This window comes from Myxine glutinosa, chromosome 11 (assembly GCF_964187855.1).
Source record: "Myxine glutinosa chromosome 11, kmMyxGlut1.1, whole genome shotgun sequence".
NCBI lineage: Eukaryota > Metazoa > Chordata > Myxini > Myxiniformes > Myxinidae > Myxine > Myxine glutinosa.
The window spans coordinates 5,240,475-5,254,739 of record NC_136271.1 but is presented as its reverse complement, the minus strand read 5'-3'; the positions used below and the strand labels follow the sequence as shown (position 1 = coordinate 5,254,739).

At 37.8% G+C, this 14,265-nt stretch overlaps 1 protein-coding gene across 1 annotated transcript in view; it reads left to right on the top strand.

The window, feature by feature from the left end:
- LOC137436372 (legumain) overlaps positions 1-13,845 on the top strand; it is a 38,870-nt gene extending 25,025 nt beyond the window's left edge. Inside the window, exons 8-14 of the mRNA XM_078786365.1 lie at positions 8-74; positions 6,716-6,834; positions 7,692-7,784; positions 10,189-10,392; positions 11,254-11,424; positions 13,039-13,106; positions 13,525-13,845. Of these exons, the coding sequence (XP_078642491.1) occupies positions 8-74; positions 6,716-6,834; positions 7,692-7,784; positions 10,189-10,392; positions 11,254-11,424; positions 13,039-13,106; positions 13,525-13,570 (768 nt within the window). The 3' untranslated portion in view covers positions 13,571-13,845. The remainder of the gene's footprint in view (positions 1-7; positions 75-6,715; positions 6,835-7,691; positions 7,785-10,188; positions 10,393-11,253; positions 11,425-13,038; positions 13,107-13,524) is intronic.
- The last annotated feature ends 420 nt before the right edge of the window (positions 13,846-14,265 follow it).

The window sequence follows — 14,265 nt, the reverse complement described above, 5'->3', positions numbered from 1 at the left end:
GAATCAGATGGTGATGTACATTGAATCTTGTGAATCGGGGTCTATGATGGTCAATTTACCACCAAACGTCAATGGTATGTGAAACTTCTCATTTGAAGGCATACGTCACATTTTCGCAGTGACATACACACATACATATATGCATACGTACATGCACATACATACACACATATACACACACCACATAGACATCACATACACATACATACACACATACATACACACATACACACACACCACATAGACATCACATACACATACATACACACATACATACACACACACATACACACACACCACATAGACATCACATACACATACATACACATTCATTGACATACGTTTGTTTTTATACCATGGTGCGGTAGTGCGGTCGTTTTATTCTTGCAACAACTCATTCTGTTCTTCTGTTTCCCCTTTCTGCATATGTAATACATAGATGATACCTAAATGGGATTAAATGGAGTTATAGTTTATGGAATTTCATGTAATACATAGATGACACCTAAATGGCATTAAATGGAGTTATAGTTTATGGAATTTCATGTAATACATAGATGATACCCAAATGGCATTAAATGGAGTTATAGTTCATGGAATTTCATGTAATACATAGATGATACCTAAATGGCATTAAATGGAGTTATAGTTTATGGAATTTCATGTAATACATAGATGATACTAAATGGCATTAAATGGAGTTATAGTTTATGGAATTTCATGTAATACATAGATGACACCTAAATGGCATTAAATGGAGTTATAGTTTATGGAATTTCATGTAATACATAGATGATACCCAAATGGCATTAAATGGAGTTATAGTTCATGGAATTTCATGTAATACATAGATGATACCTAAATGGCATTAAATGGAGTTATAGTTTATGGAATTTCATGTAATACATAGATGATACCTAAATGGGATTAAATGGAGTTATAGTTTATGGAATTTCATGTAATACATAGATGACACCTAAATGGCATTAAATGGAGTTATAGTTTATGGAATTTCATGTAATACATAGATGACTAGCAGAGGTACCCGGCTTTGCACGGGAGTGGGAGGAGGAGGGGAGGGGGAAGAGGAGGGGAGGGGAACGGGGGGGAGGGGGGAGGGGAAGCGGGGGAGGAGGAGGGGAGGGGGAAGAGGAGGGGAGGGGAATGGGGGGGGAGGGGGAAGGGGGGGAGGGGGGAGGGGAAGGGGGGAGGGAAGGGTGCGGGGGTGCCCAGGGGAAGAAGGGCCCCTCCCCTCCCCCTCCCCCCCCTCCCCCCCTCCCCTCCCCCTTCCCCCTCCCCCTCCCCCTTCCCCCTCCCCCCCTCCCCCCTCCCATCCCCTTCCCCCTCGTTCCCCTCCCCTTCTCTTCCCCCTCCCCTCCTCCTCCCCCTTCACACCAGGGGGGTTGACTCAGCCTGTCATCCCACCGAGGTCGGAAGTCGGAACTCATTGTCGTCAAATAAATGTAGCCTGTATGTTTCACTCTTTGTCACATGCCGTTGGTCCCATGTCAATCGGATGAAGTTGAAAAATTAACGTTACGAAGGTTCTCTGGGCTCCCTCCCTTAGATTCCCTCCCTCTTCTGCTAGCGCTAATTACGCGTAACACACTAATTTTAAAACCCGAAGTTTTTTTAATTTTAAGGTGTGCTGTAGTCAGAAGCGCTAGAAGCGCTGCGCTCCCTCCCTTCGAATCCCTCTCTCTTCTGCTAGTGCTAATAATACGCTAATTTTAAAACCCGAAATTTTTTTAATGTTTATGTCTCCGTGACATTCCTGGGACCATCCCGAGTCGAACAGTACTTTCCGCTCGCAAATCCGTCCACGGGTTCTCGAGATCTTAGAGATCATAGATAGATCAGGATACAGACACAGAGGCCAACTCTACTTTATATATATATAGATACCAAATGGGATTAAATGGAGTCGTAGTTTATGGAATTTCATGTAATACATACATGACACCTAAATGGCATTAAATGGAGTTATAGTTTATGGAATTTCATGTAATACATAGATGATACCCAAATGGCATTAAATGGAGTTATAGTTTATGGAATTTCATGTAATACATACATGACACCTAAATGGCATTAAATGGAGTTATAGTTTATGGAATTTCATGTAATACATAGATGATACCCAAATGGGATTAAATGGAGTCGTAGTTTATGGAATTTCATGTAATACATACATGACACCTAAATGGCATTAAATGGAGTTATAGTTTATGGAATTTCATGTAATACATAGATGATACCTAAATGGCATTAAATGGAGTTATAGTTTATGGAATTTCATGTAATACATAGATGATACCTAAATGGGATTAAATGGAGTTATAGTTTATGGAATTTCATGTAATACATAGATGACACCTAAATGGCATTAAATGGAGTTATAGTTTATGGAATTTCATGTAATACATCGATGATACCAAATGGGATTAAATGGAGTCGTAGTTTATGGAATTTCCTGTAATACATAGATGATACCTAAATGGGATTAAATGGAGTTATAGTTTATGGAATTTCATGTAATACATAGATGATACCTAAATGGGATTAAATGGAGTTATATTTTATGGAATTTCATGTAATACATAGATGATACCTAAATGGCATTAAATGGAGTCATAGTTTATGGAATTTCATGTAATACATAGGTGAAACCTAAATGGCATTACATGGAGTCATAGTTTATGGAATTTCATGTGATACATAGGTGATACCTAAATGGCATTAAATGGAGTCATAGTTTATGGAATTTCATGTGATACATAGGTGAAACCTAAATGGCATTAAATGGAGTCATAGTTCATGGAATTTCATGTAATACATAGATGATACCTAAATGGGATTAAATGCAGTTATAGTTTATGGAATTTCATGTAATACATAGATGATACCTAAATGGGATTAAATGGAGTTATAGTTTATGGAATTTCATGTAATACATCGATGATACCTAAATGGCATTAAATGGAGTTATAGTTTATGGAATTTCATGTAATACATAGATGATACCCAAATGGGATTAAATGGAGTTATAATTTATGGAATTTCATGTAATACATAGATGATACCTAAATGGGATTAAATGGAGTCATAGTTTATGGAATTTCATGTGAGACATAGATGATACCTAAATGGGATTTTTTTTTTTTGAATACAAGATCGAGGCTCGTGAAAGAGCGAACATTAATCACACAGAAAGACAAACCGACACATAAAACATATAACATCGGGAGCGGTAGACAAGATGGGGAGAGAGGGGGAAGGACACAAACACAACATTTGAGAGCAGGGACCGAGAGACATGGAGACATCGAGAGATCTGAGAGAGGGCGAGGGCTTTGGGGGGAGGGGCATGGGAAGGGGGCGGTGGGAGAGGTATAAAACATATGGACACTGCCAGGACTTCCAGGAAAGAAGTTGGAATTTCAAACAAGGTGGATCTGGGGTGAATTAGCGGGGGTAGAAAAGATCAAGGTTTTGGATGGGGGAAGATAAGAGATGGTGGTGAACAGCTGTTTTAAAGACCTGGAGGGAGGAGTGGGATTGAAGGGAGTGAGAGAGTTTGTTCCAGAGGTGGGAGAAAAGAGGAATGAAAGAGTGAAGGTGAGCAGAGAGCCGAGATTTCGGCAGTTTAACCATCAGAGGGTTGTTGGCAGATCTTGTGCGACCTGTAGGAATATTTGGGGGACAGAGCACAGAGAGAGCTGGGGGTGCAAGGCCGGAGAGGAGTCGGTAGAAGACAGAAAGACCACCTACCTGCCTGCAGTGAGTGAGTGAAAGGCCCTCAGAGATAGCTTCATCGCGGGAGATTCCAATAATTCGGAAAGCTTTGGTTTCAACAGCGTAAAGCCGAGCTAGGTGTGAGGCAGGAGCACCGGCCCATAGGGGAGAACAGTATTCCCATTGAGCTGCGGATGAAAGCCTTGTATGTGGTGAGGAGCTCAGGTGTGCCGAGGAAGGACTTCGCACGACGGAGGATACCCAGTCGGCGACTGGCTTTGGAGGCCAGCTTGGAAATGTGGTTTTCCCAAGAAAGATCATGGCAGATAGTGAGACCCAAAAGCTTGAGCGACAGAACTTCTTGGAGAGGATTGTTGAGAAAGTAGATGGGAGGGTTGTCCAGTCGATCTTTTCAGAGAGACATAGTAAGAGTGTGAGATTTGTCAGGATTGAAAGACATGTTCCACTTGTTTGACCAGTCTGTGATTTTGTCCAAGACTTCAGAGAGTGAGGAGGCTGCAGACTGCCGATCTGAGGGAAGAGGAATGGAGCGGCAGAGAGTGGAGTCAACAGCAAAGAGATAGAGAGGATTTTCAAGAGAGTCAGAGAGATCATTGATGAAGACCAGAAAAAGCACGGGGCCCAGAACACTGCCTTGGGGAACTCCAGCCTGAACAGGAAGAGGAGATGAGAGAAACCCATTCAGGGCCACACGTTGACGACGACTAGAGAGGAATTCCGCCAGCCATGCGTGGAGATTTCCATGGATACCAAAGGAGGAGAGTTTGGTGAGCAGAGCGGGGTGCCAGACCGTGTCGAAGGCACGTGATATGTCGAGGGAGACAGCTTTAATTTCCTGTTTGGCATTGAGGACCTCCATCCATTGTTGAGACAGCAGAAGCAGCATGTCCAGAGTAGAGTGACCTGGTCTGAAACCAAATTGATGATCAGAGATCAAGCCATTGGAGAAGAGGAAAGATTTCATATCCGAAGCAATGATGGATTCCATGACTTTGCTGATAATTGGGAGAAGGCTGATTGGTCTGTAGTTGCTAGGATCTGTTTTTGCACCTTTTTTGTGCAAAGCGGTGATGTTGGCTGATTTCCAAGCAGATGGCAGTTGACCTTGAGCAAAAGAGAGGGTGAAGAGAACAGAGAGAGGGTGAGATAGAGCGGCAGAGCAGGATTTTAGGACCCGTGGGCTGATGCCGTCGGGTCCAGTTGCAGAATCAGAGTCAAGGGTTGACAGAAACTTTTCCACCTTGTCAGGAGGAAAGGACACGGAGTCCAGAAGCAGCAGGGTACGACTGGGTATGGTGGGTACAGAGAGGGATGGGTTTGGGACACAAATTTAAATGGAGTTATGGAGTTATAGTTTATGGAATTTCATGTAAGACATAGATGATACCCAAAATGGGATTAAATGGAGTCATAGTTTATGGAATTTCATGTGATACATAGATGATACCTAAATGGGATTAAATGGAGTCATAGTTTATGGAATTTCATGTAATACATAGATGATACCTAAATGGGATTAAATGGAGTTATAGTTTATGGAATTTCGTGTTATACATAGATGATACCTAAATGGGATTAAATGGAGTCATAGTTTATGGAATTTCATGTAATACATAGATGATACCTAAATGGGATTAAATGGAGTTATAGTTTATGGAATTTCATGTAATACATAGATGATACCCAAATGGGATTAAATGGAGTCATAGTTTATGGAATTTCGTGTAATACATAGATGATACCTAAATGGGATTAAATGGAGTCATAGTTTATGGAATTTCATGTGATACATAGATGATACCTAAATGGGATTAAATGGAGTTATAGTTTATTGAATTTCATGTAATACATAGATGATACCTAAATGGCATTAAATGGAGTTATAGTTTATGGAATTTCATGTAATACATAGATGATACCTAAATGGGATTAAATGGAGTTATAGTTTATGGAATTTCATGTAATACATAGATGATACCTAAATGGGATTAAATGGAGTTATAGTTCATGGAATTTCATGTAATACATAGATGATACCTAAATGGCATTAAATGGAGTTATAGTTCATAGAATTTCATGTAATACATAGATGATACCTAAATGGCATTAAATGGAGTTATAGTTTATTGAATTTCATGTAATGCATAGATGATACCTAAATGGCATTAAATGGAGTTATAGTTTATGGAATTTCATGTAATACATAGATGATACCTAAATGGCATTAAATGGAGTTATAGTTTATGGAATTTCATGTAATACATAGATGATACCTAAATGGCATTAAATGGAGTTATAGTTCATGGAATTTCATGTAATACATAGATGATACCTAAATGGCATTAAATGGAGTTATAGTTCATGGAATTTCATGTAAAACATAGATGATACCTAAATAGCATTAAATGGAGTTATAGTTTATGGAATTTCATGTAAAACATAGATGATACCTAAATAGCATTAAATGGAGTTATAGTTTATGGAATTTCATGTAATACATAGATGATACCTAAATAGCATTAAATGGAGTTATAGTTTATGGAATTTCATGTAATTCATAGATGATACCTAAATGGCATTAAATGGAGTTATAGTTTATGGAATTTCATGTAATACATAGATGATACCTAAATAGCATTAAATGGAGTTATAGTTTATGGAATTTCATGTAAAACATAGATGATACCTAAATAGCATTAAATGGAGTTATAGGTTATGGAATTTCATGTAATACATAGATGATACCTAAATAGCATTAAATGGAGTTATAGGTTATGGAATTTCATGTAAAACATAGATGATACCTAAATAGCATTAAATGGAGTTATAGGTTATGGAATTTCATGTAATACATAGATGATACCTAAATGGCATTAAATGGAGTTATAGTTTATGGCATTTCAACCACTTGTCAGTGTTACATTAAACAATAGATGAGTGTTCCCCGCTCTTCTTGCAGTATTTTCCACAACTGCAGCAAATGCATATGAATCAAGCTATGCATGTTACTATGATTCCGACCGTGGAACATACCTTGGAGACTTATACAGTGTGAACTGGATGGAGGACAGTGACCAGGTATGGTGTAATTCTAGACTCCTGACCAGGTATGGTGTAATTTTAGACTCCTGAGCAGGTATGGTGTAATTTTAGACTCCTGAGCAGGTATGGTGTAATTTTAGACTCCCTTCAAGAAAAAAAAGTAACACAGTTTTACAAATCCACAGTAATGGATCTCCACCGGATCCTGGTACTGTAGCTTTATTGGTTCAATAACTCTTATAAGTCACTTTGTGCCATTACCAGCAGAGCTATAGTCTTAGTCTTTTGGTGGACTTTAAAGATCACATGGTGTCTTCGCAAAGAGCAGGCGAGCTATCCCCGGCACGCTAAACAAATTACAAAGCTCTGCCCTAGCCTACAGAGGCCATTGCATCAGCCTCACAACCACACTCAGCCAATGATGCTACCCCGCAGCCTTGGACTACATATAAAAGAAGAAGAAGAAGATTAGGCTCCTATTTCACACTAGAACTATGTATATATAATCGAGGCAGCTTTTGAGGTGAAGAAAATCCGACATTCCTGTAAGAAGAAATCGACCCCATTATGGGGAATATGATTGGACTTAGAGAAGCAAGATGACAAGGAGGAAATTTTCTAATTGTTACTGCTCGTGTTCAAAAACTGCTAATGTTCATCTCTGCTGCAGCTTGATCCATGCTTGATCTGTGATGTGAAAATCTTTGGGGACATTTATTATCGAAATGTAAAATTGTCATCAATATAATTGAGAATGATCCTCAAGAATTGTATCCTTTTAAGAATTGCTTACATTTAAATCATGAATTTGGACATCGTTTATTCATCCCATAATGTATTTTTTACATTTTGTTTTTGGAAGGCCACTCATATGGCTGCTATATTCCTCACAGAATGATCTTTCATCTGAGACTCTACAACAGCAGTTTACAATTGTCAAAGAGAAGACCAGGGGTTCCAGTCATGTGATGCAATTTGGAGATATGGTAACCCTCACTCTCTCCTTCACTCTTCCTTCCTTTTTCCATGCACCTGCACCCTTTTTCCCTCATACCTGACCCCAATTTCTTACTTCCTTTTCCCCTTTCCTTAGCATTAAATATATGCAAAGTATTTAATAACATCAATATGTACAAAGTATTTAATAACTTATTCAATATGTACAAAGTATTTAATAACTTATTCAATATGTACAAAGTATTTAATAACTTATTGAATATGTACAAAGTATTTAATATCTTATTCAATATGTACAAGGTATTTAATAACATCAATATGTACAAAGTATTTAATAACTTATTCAATATGTACAAAGTATTGAATAACTTATTCAATATGTACGAAGTATTTAATAACTTATTGAATATGTACAAAGTATTTAATATCTTATTCAATATGTACAAAGTATTTAATAACTTATTGAATATGTACAAAGTATTTAATAACTTATTGAATATGTACAATGTATTTAATAACTTATTCAATATGTCCACTGTATTTATTAACTTATTCAATATGTACAATGTATTTAATAACTTATTCAATATGTACAAAGTATTTAATAACTTATTCAATATGTCCACTGTATTTAATAACTTATTCAATATGTACAAAGTATTTAATAACTTATTCAATATGTACGAAGTATTTAATAACTTATTCAATATGTACGAAGTATTTAATAACTTATTCAATATGTCCACTGTATTTAATAACTTATTCAATATGTACAAAGTATTTAATAACTTATTCAATATGTACGAAGTATTTAATAACTTATTCAATATGTGCAAAGTATTTAATAACTTATTCAATATGTACAAAGTATTTAATAACTTATTCAATATGTACAAAGTATTTAATAACATCAATATGTACAAAGTATTTAATAACTTATTCAATATGTACAAAGTATTGAATATCTTATTCAATATGTACAAAGTATTGAATATCTTATTCAATATGTAAGAAGTATTTAATAACTTATTCAATATGTACAAAGTATTGAATGCAGCAGCAAAGTATTTAATAACTTATTCAATATGTACAAAGTATTTAATAACTTATTCAATATGTACAAAGTATTTAATAACTTATTCAATATGTACAAAGTATTGAATAACTTATTCAATATGTACAAAGTATTTAATAACTTATTCAATATGGACAAAGTATTCAATATCTTATTCAATATGTACAAAGTATTTAATAAATTATTCAATATGTACAAAGTATTTAATAACATCAATATGTACAAAGTATTTAATAACTTATTCAATATGTACAAAGTGTTCAATATCTTATTCAATATGTACGAAGTATTTAATAACTTATTCAATATGGACAAAGTATTCAATATCTTATTCAATATGTACAAAGTATTTAATAACTTATTCAATATGTACAAAGTATTTAATATATTATTCAATATGTACAAAGTATTTAATAACTTATTCAATATGTACAAAGTATTTAATAACTTATTCAATATGTTCAAAGTATTTAATAACTTATTCAATGTGTACAAAGTATTTAATAACTTATTCAATATGTACACAACAACAACAACAACAACAACATGCATTTTAAGGCCATTTTCCCTGCTAGAGTGGGGGTTAGCCTTGGGGTCCCCATGATGATCTCCTCCATTTTGCCCTATTTTCTGCATCTCCCCTTGTTAACCCCCTTGCCCGCATTTCTTCTTTCACCACCTTTAGCCAAGTCTTTCTTGGTCTTCCTGGTCCTCTACTTCCTTCCACATTCATTTCCCTCACTCTTCTCAACCAGTCACTTTCGTCCTTCCTCAACACATGACCAAACCATCTCAACCTGTTCCTCTTCACAGCATCCATCACAGGCTCTATTCCCATCATCTTTCACAATTCATCATTTGTCTTCCTCTCTCTCTCAACGATAATCCGCACATCCACCGAACCATTCGCATTTCCACCCTTTCCAGCCTTCGTTGCTGCTCTACGTTCATTACCCATGTCTCGCTACCATAAATCATAACACTTCTCCCACATGCAGCATACACCTTTCCCTTCAGCTTCAACGACACTCCCCTCCTCATCAGCACGCCACTCAGTTCCCGAAACTTCTTCCATGCACATCTCACTCTTGCAACCGTTGCCGAGTCTGATCCACCTTCTCCATTCAGCATGTCTCCGAGGTAGCAAAATGTTTTCACACTTTCGAGCTTCACGCCGTCTCCAAGATCCAACTCAACATTTCCTCCATTTGCAGCTCCCTCTGTCCTCAGATAAACACACACACACACACACACACACACACACACACACACACACACACACACACACACACACATACAGACACACACCTCATCCATTTATAGTAGAGTGTGACTTGTACATTATCTCTGTTTTCCAGAATATGGGTGACATGAAGGTCATCCAATTTCAAGGAAATGCAGCAGCAGCAGCAGCAGCTCAGCAGATTGTATCCATCAAGCCATTTAAACATGCAATTCCTTCACCTGATGTCACCTTGGATATTCTTCAACGACAACTGCAAAAGGAAGAAAATGAGTACCAGTCCAATAACATTCGACAAAAACTACAGGAACTTTTCAAGGTAATTCTTCATCAAGTTTTTGTTTTTTACAGAAATCGAGCAATATTGTAGTTTTCCTCTTGGTAATAATGACGATATTTGATTGAGATAATCTGTTCGAACCAAACGGGTGAAGGAAGACTCATCAGGGCTGCAGGTGTAAGTTGTCCCCAGATGAAGCACTCCTCTGATGAGCAAATGCACATCATATGCAAACCTTAGGTCTCTACTCCACAATTCTCTGTTGTGTAGAAATGTACCATCCACCCATCCACCCATCCACCCATCACCATCCATCACCATCATCATCATCATAAAGTTTGTTTCAAACCACATTCCAGACATTTCTTGCCTCAAGTTGTGTCTCCCATTGACGCTCATACAAACAATAGCAGAATGAACGCAGTTACCCTTGACCTGTCTAGTGTGGGTTCGATTCCCTGTCCGACTATTCACCATCGGATTGGTGCTTTGCAGGTAAAGTGTTCCATCACAAAGTGCACCTTTGGATGAACATTAAGCTGGGTGTCTCATATGAAAAAAAAAAAAAAAAAACAGTTTGTGGATGATATAAAGACCCCATGCTCTGATTCACAGAGTTGGAAAATATAGTGATCTCCAGCACCCTGAATAAATTCCAAATTATTGGACTAAACGACAAAGGGCACTGCGTCAACGGCATGGCTGTGCTCCCAGCAGATATCCAAATCCACAGCCAAGTCCTGCACACGATCGGATGAATGAATCGCAGTGAAAAGTTTTGAGAATCATGTCTTCAGTGCAACATCCCAATGAGCATTACCTTTGTGTTCTGTCTGGAAACAAAATGTAAAACACTTGTGTTGTTTTCAGGTCTAAGAAATTGCTCTTTTGTTTTTCTAGATCCGGCAGTCGATGCAGCAGGTGGTAAAGAAGATCGCAGAGATGGCGACTCACTCAGAAGAGCAGAAGACGAGAGTACTGAATGCGCAGAGCCTGCTCAGTCAACATACCTGCTATAAGTCTGCGGTGGTGACTTTTAAAAATCACTGCTTTAACTGGAACATGCCAAAGGTATTGTGGTGCTCCCCTACGGTGCTTTCAGAAAGTATTCATACCCCTTGACTTTTTTCACAATTTGTTGTGTTACAGCTTGATTTTAAAATATAATAAATGGAGATCTTTTTTTACTGATCTACACATAATATCCTGCAATATCAAAGTGGAGATCTTTTATTTCTTGGAATATTTTACAAAATAATTTAAAATGAAAAGCTGAAATGTCTTTAGTCAATAGGTATTCAACTCAACCCCTTTGCTGTGACACTCCAAATTGAGCTCAGGTGCATCAAATTTCCTTTGATCATCGTTGGGATGTCTCTACAACTTGAATGGAGTCCACCTGTGGCCAATTCAATTGATTGGACATGATTTAGAAAGAAACACGCCTTTCTATACAAGGTCCTACAGTTGACAGTGCACGTCAGAGCAGAAACTCTACCATGAAGTCCAAGGAACTGTCCGTAGAACTCCGAGATACAATTGTGAGGAGGCATAGATCTGGGGAAGGGTATAAAATAATTTATAGAGCGTTGAAAGTTCCCAAGAGCACAGTGACCTCCATCATTAGGAAATAGAAAGAATATTGTATGACCCAGACTCTTCCTAGAGCTGGCCGTCCGACCAAACTGAGCAACTGGGCAAGAAGGACCTTGGTCAGGGAGGTGACCGAGAACCCAATGACCACTCTGACAGAACTACACAGTTCTTTGGCTGAGATGGGAGAACCTGCTGGAAGGACAACAGTATCTGCAGCTCTTCACAAATGTAGGCTTTATGGCAGAGTGGCCAGACAGAAGCCACTCCTGAGAAAAAGGCACATTATAGCACACCTGGAGTTTGCAAAAACGCAAGTGAACGTTTGAGAGCAAGAGGCAAATATTCTGTGGTCTGATGAGACGAACATTGAACTCTTTGGCTTGAATGTAAAGCACTATGTTTGGCGGAAACCTAGCATAGCTCATCACCCATCCAACACCATCCCTACACCCATCTAACATCATTAAGCATGGTGATGGCAGCATCATGGTATGGGGATGCTTTTCAGCGGCAGGGAAAGGGAGACTTGTAAGGATAGAGGGAGCAATTAATGGAGCCAAATACAGGCAAATCCTTGAGGAGAACCTGCTTCAGAGTGCAAAAGATCTTAGACTGTGGCGAAGACTTACGTTGCAACAGGAGAATGACCCCAAGCACACACCCAAAGCAACACTGGAATGGCAGCAGAATGGGAACATGAAAGTCCTTGAGTGGCGCAGCCAAAGCCCAGCTTCTATCTACTGTTTCTGCTGCCACTACCTTTTTAGGGAGACCATTCCATGCATTACCTACTCTGAGTGAAAGACCCTTTGCCTTATGACTGTCCTAACTCTCACCCTCAGGCTATGTGTCACTGTCTTATTGTCTATTGTTCTGAATAATTCTACCACATGTATTTTGTCTATCCCCTTCATTATATTAAACATGCGTAACATTCTTCTTTTTGTCATGTCGCTTAAAATGTGCCTAAAGATATATAATTGGTGTTTCAAGTTGAATGTTGTAAGGAACTGGCGGATCAGGTAATATATTCATCAATAACAATGACCGTCTAAGAGCAGATTATTAACGTTTTCCTTCTATTTCCAGTACGAATATGCTCTTCGCCACCTTTTCGTCTTCCAGAATATGTGTGAAGAAAAAATTGACCCTGAAAGGTAATTTAATTTAATATTGGAACATTTTATAATCAATAAATGTATCAACCTCGAGTTGTCTCTGTAATGTGTCCGCCATGAATTGTAAACTTGTTCCTCGTTCAAGTGGAGGAAGCATATGGAGCATACCATTGTCTTATGACTGTAAACTACGGATTAACCATGTAAATGGTGAACAAGAAGTAACTTTGTGAAATTGTACTTTCCGTAACTTGCTCAACTTGTTTTCTGATGTCAGGGCGCACGACGCAATGGTCATGAGAGCTTGGAGTCAAATCGCTCGAATATAAATGGAGTTTCCTGTCCTGTAACACGTCAAGTCTTACAAAATCGTTATTGTTATAGATCACCTGTCATAGTTAACGAAACAGGAACACCTCGATGTTGTAATAGACAAAAGTTTTTCTTTTTCCTCCAGGATTCAGCAAGCCATGTTGAAGGTCTGCGAAGGACTAAATGAATAGGACACGTTGGACCGACACCACTTCCGACACCCAACTGTTCACGTATTCAACAATCATTTCGATTTGATTTAATACTTTGATCAAACAGTGATTTGTCCATCAGCACTTTTATAAAATTGTGAATTTACGACTGAAATAATTTTATCCTTTTAACTGCTTCATCTTTTGCTGCTTTCTCGGTTTAATTAAATGGCTCCTCTGGATTAATCAACACGTTGTTGCAATCAAGGTTTGTGTTTACATTTGGTAACTAATAAATTCGTGATGAATCTGAAGTTTCTACTTTGACCTCTTTTAAAAGTTTCTGTGTTTATGGTGAAAAAATGCCAACTGGATTAAGCGTCTCTCAAGATGTAAAGTCTTTTACTTTTGTCCGATATTGTACTCGAATTAAATTTGATGAGAATAACTAAAGAAAATTCGAATTCTATTAATTGGTGTTCTCTATATTCTCATAGTAAAGGTTTGTTGAAAATTGATGACAAAAGTTAAAATGGTAAATAAATAAATAGAAGTGATTACAAAACCCAGCCGTCTCGTGCTGTTGTGCCCGGCGTGTTGCGGACGGGTTGTTAAGGTCCATTTCTACCTGCTGTGACAATTTTCCCTTTGATATTTTGACCAAGTTGTTAATTAATATTATTCAACTTTATCAACGTGTATAACTTCATTATAACTTTAACAAGTTATTAACT